This window comes from Hypanus sabinus, chromosome 4 (genome assembly GCF_030144855.1).
Source record: "Hypanus sabinus isolate sHypSab1 chromosome 4, sHypSab1.hap1, whole genome shotgun sequence".
In the NCBI taxonomy this organism is placed as follows: domain Eukaryota; kingdom Metazoa; phylum Chordata; class Chondrichthyes; order Myliobatiformes; family Dasyatidae; genus Hypanus; species Hypanus sabinus.
The window spans coordinates 48,832,248-48,846,775 of NC_082709.1; the positions used below are offsets into that span (position 1 = coordinate 48,832,248).

General features: G+C 43.3%; 1 protein-coding gene across 1 annotated transcript; it reads right to left on the reverse strand.

Annotated features, from left to right (window-relative positions):
- Positions 1–2,228: 2,228 nt before the first annotated feature.
- On the reverse strand, positions 2,229–13,636 carry LOC132392108 (gamma-crystallin S-1-like). Its single transcript, XM_059965957.1, has 4 exons — positions 13,593–13,636; positions 11,944–11,962; positions 7,042–7,284; positions 2,229–2,504 (listed from the first exon to the last, which is right to left on the reverse strand). Exons 1-4 carry the CDS (start codon positions 13,634–13,636, stop codon positions 2,229–2,231), a joined length of 582 nt encoding a protein of 193 aa, XP_059821940.1.
- Positions 13,637–14,528: the final 892 nt, after the last annotated feature.

Below are 14,528 nucleotides of genomic sequence, written 5' to 3' on the forward strand. Positions count from 1 at the left end.
ACACTGGAGAGGGTTCAAAGGCTTGTCACGTGAGGAGGCTTGCATTGTCCTGGCTTGTACATGCTGGAATTTAGAAGAATGATAGGGTGAGGGACTTACTCTCTATAAATTCTTCCTCTCTACTGTAATAGCTAACTTGATTTTCTCTGTCTTTGTAGATGAGAATGGCCTATGATTGCTGTATTTCCTGTGCCTTCATTGTTATTACTATTTACTGGTCTGGAACTGACTCCGCCAATGTTTCTGTCCTTTGCTCTTTCTTCGCTCCTCCCAAGCTCATCCACTTTCTTCATTAAACAACAATTTGCTGAAGGAACTCAGAGGGGCAGACAGCATCTGCAGAGGGATATGGAAATTTCATTTCCACCAATTGCAGTTTTGTTGGCTGGTCATTATAGGCTTTGATTATTGTAGTATACAAAAAATTGTTTTCAGTCCACTGCTTTCTGTAGGATGCACCTTGGTTTAGCGAATGAGCTGACACCTCAGATTGCTTAGTATTTCATCTGGAGGTTACGTGCTAGCTCTGCCTTCACATTAATTCCTGACACAGTAATCAGGTCCCAGTCTAGCTGCCTAATGTACATTTAATACTGACATCAGCATTTCCTGTCCAACTCACAAGAGAAGTTCATAGAGGAAAGTGGTTGATTTAGCATTGACTGGCTGGGTGTTGGGGTTTTCCTGTGGAGGCAAAAGGGTGGTCAATGTTTTAGCTCCAGGCCTTGCATCAGGAACAAGAATGTAAGAGAGAGATAGCCAAAAAATAGAGGGGAAGTAGTGGGATGAGGCGGGGGCTGGCAGGCAACTGGTGTAACGAGGTGGGAAAAGGGATGACAGGTTTATGGAACCATGTATGGGGAAGGTCAGGGTGAAGGTTGCGAGAGAATGGCTGGAGGCTGATGCGTATAAACAGACAAGGAGAGAGTGGGAAATACTGGATGGGGGATCGAGGAGTGAGAGATAGAGGATGACATGATATGCGGAGATATAAAGGTTGCAGATGCTGGAAAATGAGGAGGAAGGAAGGTGAGAAGGGAGCGATGAAAGAGGGAAACCTCTGGACCTTCACTTTGGGATGTTTTCCTTTTTCCCCTACTCAATCTCTAGTTGGATGTCTACCCTCCTCACAGTCTGGTTACTCACATCACTATTACTAGTGTTCTTACACTTTAACTTTCTGAATTCCTTTGAACACTCCCCATCACCACTCACACAAGAAATCCTTAGGACTTTCACTCATCATTTCACCTGGATCTACATACCTGCCATCCCTTTCTCCAGTCCATCTTATACTGGCTGCCTCCCCTCTAAGTTCAAGGTCATTTGCAAGATGGACAGCTGTCAATGTAAGCTTCCAAACTGCATTTATCCCTCACAAATCGTAATCCAAATTAAATTGCTTGGAATTGGAAGTGTCCATTCACATTGTCAGAATTTGTTTGTGAAGGAAACATTATTATGGAAAAGGGTTAACGATATTATTGTCGGCACCTTTGTCTTTAGGCTGTAATCATCTCAAAAATGGATGGTACGTGTCCAGTTTGCAACAGGCGGGAAGAGGCAGCGTAGCGGTGCAGGTAGTAGAACCACCGCCTCACAATGTCAGCAACCTAAAGTGATGTCTATATAGGACTTCCACATTCTCACTGCAAGCCCATGTTTTCTTTCTAGGTGTCTGGTTTTGTTCTTGATCTGCAGAGAAAAGCCATCTGGTGGGTAAATCGACCATTGTATGTTGTTCTTTGTGTGTCGGTGACTACAATTTGGAGAAGTGATGAGAATATGTGGTGATTTTTAAAAATATTATCAATGAAGGATTAGTGTAAGTGGGTAGTTAATGTTCAGCCCTGACTCAATGGGCCAAAGGGCCTGTTTCCACGTTGTATCTCTCTATAAGAGCAGGAATCCACAGAGGTGTGACAATTTATCACTATCCTCTCAATAGGAGAAGATGACCTGATCAATAATGAATTACATATTCAGCATGCCTCTGGATAAAAATTATCTCCACAATGATAGCAACTAAAATGAGAAATAATCCTGAGTTAAGGCCGATATGGGTCAAAGCCACCACACAGGACTCAGGTACTAATGTTATTTTGTATGTTTTAAACAATGTTACAACAGCATGAAAATAAATGAATTACAATGACAATTATCATGCAAAGCTTATTTTATTTTCTGAAGTATGTTCTTAGAATAATATGCTGATTATTGAGAGTCAACTAGAAGTCCCTCATGCGCCTGAAGGACCCAACAGTTGAGCTGGAGCCTCCCCAGTCACTGTATCTCCTGTACTCCCCGGGTCTCAGGAAGTACTGTCGGCCTCTGTAGTTGGGATGTTCATAGAAGATCCAGTAACCATCCATCACCTGACAGGAGTGGATGTCACGGTAACAGAAACGATCATAGAGAGAGGGACAGTCGTCCATGAATTCCATCATCTGTCCTGCAAATTCAGGCTTCTCATAAATCTTCATCATGTAGGTGCCCCCTCGGTGCTGGAATAAAGGATTTTATGTGTCCTTAATGCAGTATAGTCATGTCAAAATGCATATAATTATCACAGACTTTATATATACATGCAGTTGTACCAGTCCTCAGAATTATCAATAATTAATTATATTTCAAGACTATCATGATTTAAGATTGAGGAAGTTCACTATTTCTACAGGAGGCAGCTAAGAACATTACAGTTTCATGAATACTAAAAAAAATTTGGTTGTTGATCTCATGAAAGATATTTAAGGATATTAAAGTATGCTCAATATAATTACATGAAAGTATATATTACATAAATAATGTCATAATTGTGTTTCTGAATTAGATGCGTATCGATAAAATGTAATACCTGGTTGAAGAACTTGTTCTGGATTTCTGAAGACAAGTGCAGAGAGACAGAGGGGTGTAAAATGAGGGTAGATACAAAAAGTAGTAAGGTGAAAAGTAAAAGTGTCGGACAGGCAAATCCAGGGCAAAAATCAAAAAAGGCCACTTTTCAACATAATTGTACAACGGCTAAGAGTGTTGTAAAAACAAGCCTGAAGGCTTTTTGTGTCAATGCGAGGAGCATTTGTAACAAGATAGATGAATTGAATGTGCAGATAGTCATTAATGAATATGATATAGTTGGGATCACAGAGACATGGCTCCAGGGTGACCAAGGATGGGAGCTCAACATCCAGGGATATTCAATATTCAGGAGGGATAGACAGGAAAGAAAAGGAGGTGGGGTAGCATTGCTGGTTGGAGAGGAGATTAATGCAATAGAAAAGAAGGACATTTGCCTGGAGGATGTGGAATCGATATGGGTAGAGCTGCATAACACTAAGGGGCAGAAAACACTGGTGGGAGTTGTGTACAGGCCACCGAACAGTAGTAGTGAGGTTGGGGATGGCATTAAACGGGAAATTAGAAATGCGTTCAATAAAGGAACAGTAGTTATAATGGGTGACTTCAATCTACATATAGATTGGGTGAACCAAATTGGTAAGGGTGCTGAGGTTGAGGATTTCTTGGAATGTATGCGGGATGGTTTTCTGAAACAACATGTCGAGGAACCAACTAGGGAGCAGGCCATCCTAGATTGGGTATTGAGCAATGAGGAAGGGTTAGTTAGCAATCTTGTCGAGCGAGGCCCCTTGGGTAAGAGTGACCATAATATGGTGGAATTCTTCATTAAGATGGAGAGTGACATAGTTAATTCAGGAACAAAGGTTCTGAACTTAAAGAAGGGTAACTTTGAAGGTATGAGACGTGAATTAGCTAAGATAGACTGGCAAATAATACTTAAAGGGTATGCAATGGCAAGCATTTAAAGATCGCATGGATGAATTACAACAATTGTTCATCCCAGTTTGGCAAAAGAATAAACCAGGGAAGGTAGTGCACCCATGGCTGACAAGGGTAATCAAGGATAGTATCAAGTCCAAAGAAGAAACATACAAATTAGCCAGAAAAAGTGGCATACCTGAGGACTGGGAGAAATTCAGAGTCCAGCAGAGGAGGACAAAGGGATTAATTAGGAAAGGGAAAAAAGATTATGAGAGAAAGCTGGCAGGGAACATAAAAACTGACTGTAAAAGCTTTTATAGATATGTGAAAAGAAAAAGATTGGTCAAGACAAATGTAGGTCCCTTACAGTCTGAAACAGCTGAATTGATCACGGGGAACAAGGACATGACAGACCAACTGAATAACTACTTTGGTTCTGTCTTTACTAAGGAGGACATAAATAATCTTTGGGAAATAGTAGGGGACCAAGGGTCTAGTGAGATGGAGGAACTGAGGGAAATACATGTTAGTGGGGAAGTGGTGTTTGGTAAATTGAAGGGATAAAAGGCAGATAAATCCCCAGGGCCAGATGGTCAGCATCCCAGACTGCTTAAGGAAGTAGCCCAAGATATAGTGGATGCATTACTGATAATTTTTCAAAACTCCTTAGATTCTGGATTAGTTCCTGAGGATTGGAGGGTGGCTAATGTAACCCCACTTTCTTAAAAAGGAGGGAGAGAAAAACTGGGGAATTATAGCCTGACATCGGTGGTGGAAAAATGCTAGAGTCAGTTATCAAAGATGTGATAACAGCACATTTGGAAAGCAGTGAAATCATCGGACAAAGTCAGCATGGATTTGTGCAAGGAAAATCATGTCTGACCAAACTTATAGAATTTTTTGAAGATGTAACTAGTAGAGTGGATAGGGGAGAGCCAGTGGATGTGGTATATTTGGATTTTCAAAAGGCTTTTGACAAGGTCCCACACAGGAGATTACTGTGCAAACTTAAAGCACACGGTATTGGGGGTATGTTATTGTTGTGGATAGAGAAGTGGTTGGCAGACAGGAAGCAAAGAGCGGGAGTAAACGGGACCTTTTCAGAATGGCAGGCAGTGACTAGTGGGGTACCCCAAGGCTCAGTGCTGGGATCCCAGTTGTTTACAATATATATTAATGATTTAGACAAGGGAATTAAATGCAGCATCTCCAAGTTTGTGAATAACACGAAGCTGGGCAGCAGTGTTAGCTGTGAGGAGGATGCTAAGAGGATGCGGGGTGACTTGGATAGGTTAGGTGAGTGGGCAAATCCATGGCAGATGCAATTTAATGTGGATAAATGTGAGGTTATCCACTTTAGTTGCAAGAACAGGAAAACAGATTATTATCTGAATGGTGGCCGATTAGGAAAAGGGGAGGTGCAACGAGACCTGGGTGTCATTGTACACCAATCATTGAACGTGGGCATGCAGGTACAGCAGGCAGTGAAAAGGGCAAATGTTATGTTGGCATTCATAGCAAAAGGATTCGAGTACAGGAGCAGGGAGGTTCTACTGCAGTTGTACAAGGCATTGGTGAGACCGCACCTAGAGTATTGTGTGCAGTTTTGGTCCCCTAATCTGAGGAAAGACATTCTTGCCATAGAGAGAGTACAGAGAAGGTTCACCAGATTGATTCCTGAGATGGCAGGACTTTCATATGAAGAAAGACTGGATCGACTAGGCTTATACTCACTGGAATATAGAAGTTTGAGGGGGGATCTTATTGAAACGTATAAAATTCTAAGAGGATTGGACAGGCTAGATGCAGGAAGATTGTTTCCGATGTTGGGGAAGTTCAGAACGAGGGGTCACAGTTTAAAGATAAAGGGGAAGCCTTTTAGGACCGAGATGAGGAGAAACTTCTTCACGCAGAGAGTGGTGAATCTGTGGAATTCTCTGCCACAGGAAACAGTTGAGGCCGGTTCATTGGCTATATTTAAGATGAAGTTAGATATGGCCCTTGTGGCTAAAGGGATCGGGGGTATGGAGAGAAAGCAGGTACAGGGTTCTGAGTTGGATGATCAGCCATGATCATACTGAATGGCGGAGCAGGCTCAAAGGGCCGAATGGCCTACTCTTGCACCTATTTTCTATGTTCCTAAGACAGTATTAACAAAAAGAACAAAGTTTACAGAATTTAGTTCCACTAGAGATAACATAATGTAATTAATGTAAAACTTGTGTATTAGCATGATGGTAACTATGATAAATGTACATACAGTAGGTGCTGGTCTGTGTCTGTAAATAGGTTGAATTACTAATGCAAAAAATGCAAATTGTTTTGAGCATTTTCAGATTCCTCATTCCTCACTACCTCTCTGTCAGAGCTGTAAATTTAAGTCTACACAGGGTGTGATTGTTGGAAACAATAATACAGCCATCCCGTATTTCAACCTGGGTATCAGCTACAGCCTGACTTATTTTATTGGTTCTTATTACCTGACCAGATGATTTTGAAAAAAATTGCAACTTATGGGAGAGGGCAGATTGCTTCAACATTGAGCGAACATGGATTCAACGGGCCAAACAGCCTCACTCCATGCTTTAACCTCACTGTGGTTCTCTGATACCATGCAATTAAAAACGTAGGATTTTGTAATTCAGACCACCAGCGGCCTGATTCAGTGAATAAGGAGGATGTTTTAGTATGAATGAAAAACCACACAAATTCGTGAAAAGAGGCCATTCGTCCCATTGAAACCTTAATAGTCAAAATTATTTTCTGTCCAATCCTTCTTATCTCTTATGAGATGTTAAGAGGAATAGATAAAAGTGCACAGTCAGAGAATTTTTCTCAAGGCAGAAATGGCTAACAGGAGAAAACATAAAATTTAAAAAAACTGTGCGTGGACATTCATATAGTTCCCGCATCAAAGCCAATGATGCATATGTCAGTGATAATAAACCTGATTCTGATTCCAATTCTTTACCCAGTGCCCTCGCAATCACGGATACAGCTCTGTCTGTCAAAAGGACTCTGACATTCATCCCTCACACCAGATTCACTCATTTCCTGCACCAATGTCCTTTCTGTTGACTCATTTAACAAATATCTACTGTCTCCAAACTTGTCTCCAAATGTCAGCAGCTAACTCTAGCATTCAAATCAGCACAACATTTCAGCGAAAGAGCTTGTGGACAAGTGTAATTATTGCAAATGTCAGCCATTTCCTAGCAGTGTGTCAATTGGCTTGGAATACCTCAGTCACCAACAGCAACTTACAGGTGGGTAACTGCGACAGGACTTGACACAGTCATTGAATCCCATCCAGCGCTGGTAGTCAGGATACTCTCCCCTGCTCAGGACATACTGGTATCCCATGTAGTTGGGTCTCTCGTACAACACCCACCAGTCACTCTCAACACGGATGGAGTTACAGCGGCTGAAGTAAGGGGAGAGGTCAGCACAGTCGGAGCTGCACTCATAGTGCCGACCCTGGAAGTTCCTGTCCTCGTAGAAGATGATCTGTGGGAAGAAATAAATTGCTTAAATCAGACTGGGAACGAATGATGGTTACAATATAATTCACAAAATGAAAAGTGGTCTTGCCTTTCCCATTGTGGTGTATGGTCGATAACCAACTGACTACATGGAACTGTAACTGGGTATTTATCTACTGGACAGAAAGGCTTTTCCAGCAAGGCCTTTGTAATGTAAATGATGCAAACCTGAGGTCAGCAGAAAACAACATACATCCCGTGAATGCTGAAAAAGCACCTGAGGATATGAGACTTGTCAGTGATCCAGTGATTGTTTTTGTTTTACAGCAGGCAATTTAATTGTACAAAGCAGTAAATCAGCCTTTTTCATTCTATGCTAGCGATCATTCCAGAGTTTCAAAAAGTTGCAGCCCGAGATATGTCCTGAGTTTTACCAAAATTTACACGTCAGGGACAATTTGCAATTTACCAATCTGCACAGTTTTGTGATGTGTGAGGAAATGAAGGCAGCCAGAGGAAACCGATGAGAGAGGAGAGAGGAGGTGCAAACACCTGAGCTTTTGAATCGGGCTCTCTGCAGGGACCGGGAGATTGTGTCTGTCATAGAGATGTTTCAACAAAATTTCTTTTAGTATCCAGCTGCAGATTCTGGGGCCGTACAGTAGCATAGGTGTTAGTGTAATGCAATACAGCACCAGTGATTCAGGTTCAATACCCACACTGTTTTAACAAACTTGTATATTCTCCTCATTATCGTGGTTTCCTCCTGGTTCTCTGGGTTCCTCCCACATTCCAAAGACCTACAGGTGAGTACGTTGTGGGCATGCTATGCTGGCACTGGAAGCATGATAACGTTTGCAGACAGACCACAGCACATCCTCGGACTGTGTTGGTTGCTGTCGCAAATGATGCATTTCACTGTACACTTCGATGATTGAATAACTTTTTAAAAATGTATTCTTTTCTCATGACTTAGTGTTATTGGCAAGGCCAGCATTTAATACCCTTCCCTGACTACCCTAGAGAAAATGGAGGTGAACAGTTTTCCAAATCCCTGCAATCTAGTGACGTTCTCCAACAAAGCTGTTGGCAGGGAGTTTCAGGATTTAAACCCAGTGGCGATGAAGGACAAGTGATAGGTTTCCAAATCAGTGAGCTAAGAGATGTAGAGGGGAAGCTACAGATGGAAATGTTCCCCTGTCCTTTGGGAAATATTATCAGAGCAGCCTGGGCAAGTACCTGCAGTGTGTTTTTGTCGATGATACACACTGTAACCACTATGTATCAAAGCTTTGAATGAACATTTCAGAAGATTGCTAATCTGCCAACCAAGAAAAATGCTTTGATAGAGTTAAACTTATTGAGAGATGTTGGAACTCCAGCCATCCAGCCAAGCAGAGAATATCATGATGTGCCTTGGGAATGTGACTCCTTCTGTGCCTCGTCATGCTCCTCGTTCTCCACAACATGCTGCAGAACTGCCTTCCTGGACATTTGATCGCTCAATTAATTTCATATGTCCTGTCTGCTGGAGCAGACTGTGCATGCTTGGACAGGTATGATTTTAATCTGATGGGGTATGAGGCCCACCGGCTGCCCTCACCTGGTTTAGTCTGCCCGTCGAAGCGATGTACTGAGGTGTATAGAACATGCAGACATCTACCTGGTGCCACAGGTGAGTGCTGAGAGCTGAATGGAGACCTAAGGTGAGAGAACTGCCTCAGAATGGACACAGCAAGCCTCTTCACCAGAGGCACTACCCTCTGACGACACAACATACACCCTAACAATAGAAATTAGTTAAATATAACATTTTTTCAGTCATAGCTCTGAGCATGTACTTCAATACACTGATTTGGAATGCAGAGGAAAGCTTTGGAAATGATCAACAATATTGTCATAAGGGGAGCAAAGAATTTCAGCCAAACAACAAAAGAGTACAAATTTTTGTAGACTCTTGGGCAGCACTTTATAGATTTGTTTATTCTTGGACATTGGTGAATCAAAATATGAATGTATTTCATATGCTGTGATGGAAGCTTTATTACTACACCGCTGCCAGTCAACTTTGCCAACCTCTACTCCTACTTTGCCTCCATATCATCTAAACCTTCAATCATGTCTTGCCCCGAGAATGCAGTGTTATTTCTTTTTTGAGTTTTCTGTTGAAACTTTTTATGATTCTCTTTTGAAACTGACGGGTAATCCATTTCAAGCCTCAGTTTCAAACAGTGCATTCTCGATGATCACAACTCACAGCATGGACAAAATCCTCATTCACTCCCGTGTGATTTTTACTGTCGACCAGGCGCTGCTTTGTTTCCAGCTCTTCACAGGGGATGTGCAACCACAGAGTGAACCATTGCATTTGAGGATCCAAGGTATTCGGTCAGGTCTCAGCTTACAGCTCTTTCCCATCAGCTGGTAAAACAGAATGAGAACTCAAGTGGTTTGTCTGTCATTTAGTTTATTCAGTTTGACTATTTACTGTATCTCTATATTTCTGCAGTGAGCTGGACACCAGAGTGTTGGAAATTTGCTTTTCAAACAAGCTGAAGAGGTTCAGGGGAATTACAGTATAAGTTCTGTTACAGATTCAGAACAAGTTTAAAGTTTTGGAGAGTTTAGTACTTCAGCTGGGAAATTCAATATATCACCGGACATTTCAAACGCACAATTTGCTCAGAAATTTGCAACTGTGCCTGGGGCAAATTACTATGAATGATCATTTCCAAGTGAAATGTACTCATTGGAAAAATGACTCCAACAATTCTGTACACTATTCACCTTAGCTTGACAGATCGTTTCCAGACATCATTCACATACTTCTCACTGCAGTGTTATATCCCCTTAAATCAGGTCTTTAGGGTGCAGCATGCAACCTCTGTTGAAATTTCACAATAAGACTAGGAGCACCTTGTTCTGTAAAGCTGATGGGACCAATTGAAGGATTTCTGTGCTGACATTGAATCCTGGAATATGAATCTTTGACTATAAAACAATGATGTAGTGAGTTGGAGATTGTCTGTCCACACATGTCCAGGAGACAGCAGCAAATCTGTGCTGATCTTCACTTTCAAAGTTCAGTTCTGTGGAATTTATTAGAATTTTGCTTTGGAAATGGCCATTGCACATAACGGCTATGATTGTGGAGTAACATAATTGGGAGGAATGTACATAATTGAAAACCACCGACATTGAGCTGGGTTTTCAGTTTAAGAGGCTGGTCTGAGGAGATCATATTGTTACGTAAGGATTTTTAGTGCACTTTTGTGTTTAGGTTTTGGAGTTCAGTAAAATGCGTTACCGGTTTCATTAAATATAGAACACCTCACTACATTTTATTTGTGGAAACCTACATTAGTGACCCCAATGCTCTAAGACAATTCCAGAGTTATTGAACATGTTGGCCATCAAATTTGCTTTGAAATTGTCAAAGTTTTTGGAGCAAACTGCTGTCACTTGGTTTGTACAAGCAGAGGCCTAATTCATTCTGTGAGAAATTACTGCCAGTGACACCAAATTCTACGATGTGGTAGCATCACTCAGCAATTCCACGACTGGGAGAGTTGTGAGTCTGCTTGAACCCCCACCTGTACACCATAAATACCAATCGCTGAAAACTCAACTTTTACAGACTTTTGGACTATCAGAGTCCGAGCACACCAAACAATTGCTCTCCCTACCCAGTCTCAGCATCGTTAGACCTTCCGGGCTAATGGATCATGTCCTGTCTCTCCTGCGAAATCACCATCTTTATACTATGTTTAAAGAACTCTTCCTGCAGCATATTTCTGTCCAAGTTCTCATAGCCCCTGCTGATGCACCCATGAAGGATTACAGGGAACTTTTTAAAATGGCTGATAATCTCCAGTCACCTAGGCAGTGGTGCATCATTCCTCCACCTTTCCCTACCTCAATAAGCCTGGTCAGCAAGGCCCCCAACACCAGGAAATAGACTACACCGTGTCTGTGCTTTTACCACACTTGCTTTGGAACGAATGCGAGGAATTGCCAATCGCCTTGCACTCCAACAGTGCCAGCACATCGGGATATCAGAAATCTGTGAACACCATGGGTTCCAATTGCTAGGGGCATCGACTGTTCATTACAAACACCATTTCAGGGTGACCCTTCTGATGTGATACAGCTACTCAATGGCATGGCCTATTGGTGAGAAGACAAAGAATGATGAAACCTCACTGGAGGCCGCCAACGGCAGCAGGATCCATTCTCACAGGACACGATGGGTGACGCTATGCTTCAATGGGTGACGTTAACCATAGGACTTCATCCTGACTAAAGAGGCTCGACCTCTGCTCGGTGCAGATTTCCTGTGTACCCAAGGACTATTAGTCAATCGTAAGAACTGCCGGCTTGTGGATGTCAAGGGCCTTAGGTAGTTACCCAGCTCCCACAGTAAGTTCCCCACAATGCTTCTGCCAAGTGCATGCACCACCACATATAAGTTTGCACGATGTTGGGTGAATTCCCAAACCTCACCAAGCCTACATTCTCCACTACAGTCAAAAAACATGGTGTCAAACACCATATTCCCTCAACTGGTCCCAACAGTCCAAGCCTCCACGTGTAGATTGAACCCAGAAAAGCTGGCAACCGTGATGGCTGTGTTTGCCAATATGGAGAAACTCAGCATTGTATGCTGTTCAAGTAGCCCCTGGGCTTCACCTTCCATCTGATCCCTAAATTTGATAGTGGTTGCCCCCTCAAGTGGAGATTACCAATGCTTGAACAAGGCCACTACCACCAATTGTTACAAAGTGCCACACATCCAAGATCTTTCAGCACATTTAGCCGAAAAGTTAATTTTTCCCAAAGTCGATCTAGTTACTCAGTGGACATTCCCAAAACAGCTGTGATAGCCCTGTTTGGACTCTTTGTGTTTCTGCACGTGAAGTTTGGACTGAAAAATGCAGCAGAGACTTTCCAACGGCTTACGAAAAAGCTGGTTGAACTCAGCAGGTCCAGCAGCATCCATTGAAAGAAGCAGTCAACGTTTTGGGTCGAGACCCTTCGTCAGGACTCAGTCAGTCTGAGTTCATCCAGCTTTTTTGTATATCTTGATTTGACCACAGCATCTGCAGTGTACTTTGTGTTTCCAACAGCTGATGGACTCCATATTTAAAGGCTGAGATTTTCTTTTTCTTTACCTGTCCCCAGTGCATCCCAATCTGAACCTCCGCACACTTTTCCAGCGCTTAAGCCAACACAGATTGATTATTAAGCCTGCTAAATGCCAGGTTGAGTTGTCAACCACTGACTTCCTTGGCCATCGCATCTCCAGAGAGGGTAGGAAATCCCTCCCATGTAAAGTACCCACTGCTTTAGATTTTCTGCACTACATTATGCTCCCCCTGTATAGTGCACTTCAAGGCAATACCCCAAATCAAGTGCTTAACTCATCAGCAGACATAACCAGGGCATTTGGTGTTACCACATGTGCACTTTCTAATGCGACCCTAATGCGCATCCGGTTCCCTGCATATCCATAGCCATTGCTACTGACGTCTCAGGCGGTGCTGTGGGTGCTGTGTGCGAACAGCTGGTGGGAGGAGAGTGTCAGATGCTCACCTCCTTCAGTCAGCAGCTCCACCCCCTGAAAGGAAGCACAGCGCGTTCGACCGTGATTTTCCCAGTCTCTATCTGGCTGTTCGCCATTTTCATTTTCTTCTGGAGGGTCACCATTTCACAGCATTCATTAACCACAAACATCTCTTGCACAAAATGGTCAAAATATCAGAGCCTTGGTCTGCATGGTAACTACACCACCTGCCCTACGTACGTGAGTTCACAACTGATATTCAACGTAACTAGGGGAAAAAAAATGCCAACGCTGATTGTCTCACATGGCCAGCCATTGAGGCCGTTCACATAGGAGTTGCCTGTGCTGGCATGGCAATCCACCAGGTTACTGACCCAGAGGTCCCAGCTTACTGAACAGCACTGAAGGGCCTGCAGCTGGCTGACATTACGTTCAGGGAAGCTGGGGTTTCTCACCCGTGCGATGTCTCAACCGATCGCCCTCGCCCCATCATGCCCGCAAACTGGAGACGGACTGTTTTCAACTCCATATGTGGCCTCGTCCATCCGGCCCGGAAGGCCTCACAGAAACTGGTTGCACCAAAGTTTGTTTGGCACGACCTCAGAAGGGACATGCATTATTGGACAGCAGCTTGTGTGGAGTCCCAATGGACGAAAATTAACCATCATGTTCAGATGCCATTCACATCTTTTGAGGTCATTGAGCGAGGGTTAGACCATGTCAATATTGACCCTGTTAGTCCTCTTCCCCTGTCCCGCAGTTTCACTTACCTCTTTACCTTAATGGTCCGTACCACCAGGTGGCCAGAGGTCATCTCTCTAGTATTGATAACTGCTGCAGACATGTCTCAGGCTTTCATCAGCATCTGGGTTGCTCGGTTTGGCATCACATCTGATATTTCTTCTGACCACGGCCCACAATTCATTTCAGGCCTCTGGACTGCCTAGAACCTCAGCTCTAGGTTACATCACACCGCAGCATATCACCCGCAATGGCCTATGCGAGCAGTTTCACCGTTCCTTAACAGCATCTCTGAGGGCTTCCAACTGATGAGTGTTGGCATGATCCTCTCCCATGGGTTCTGCTAAGGCTCAGAATTGCTCCAAAAGATAACTTGCAGTCAGCCACAGCTGAGTTGGTAACCAGGCAGCTGTTGCAAATGCCATGTGATTTCATTCCTGATGCCACAACAGCCTGGTTGGCCTCGCAACAACGTTCCACCCCCCTCAGTAAATTCAATTCCTTTTCACCTATTCCTACCTCCCATCATGGCATACAACTCTTTTGGGTTCCTGTAACCTACATTCCACCTTGTTTGTTTTTGTCCACCATGACACACACCAACAACCCCTTAGACCCCCTTACAAAGGCAAATTCTACGTTTTGCACAGCGAGAAAAGACTTTTGTCATAGATAAGAGGGGTTAAACCTGAATGTATTTCAGTAGATCATCTTAAACCAGCCCACCAAGATTTGAAGTACTCTGCTGCCCCACCCCTAGCATCACAACATGACCATGAGTTTATCAATAATCCTCTGGACAAGCCAGGGCACCTGCAGTTCCTCCACCTGTGGAATACAGGAACTGAGCTGGGCAGCTCGTCCGAGCTCCAGAAAGGCTCACAATGCCGATTGTAGTGAATTCTGGGGTGGGGCCTGTGTAGGGTGATGTAATTGGGAGGAATGTACATGATTCACAACCATCA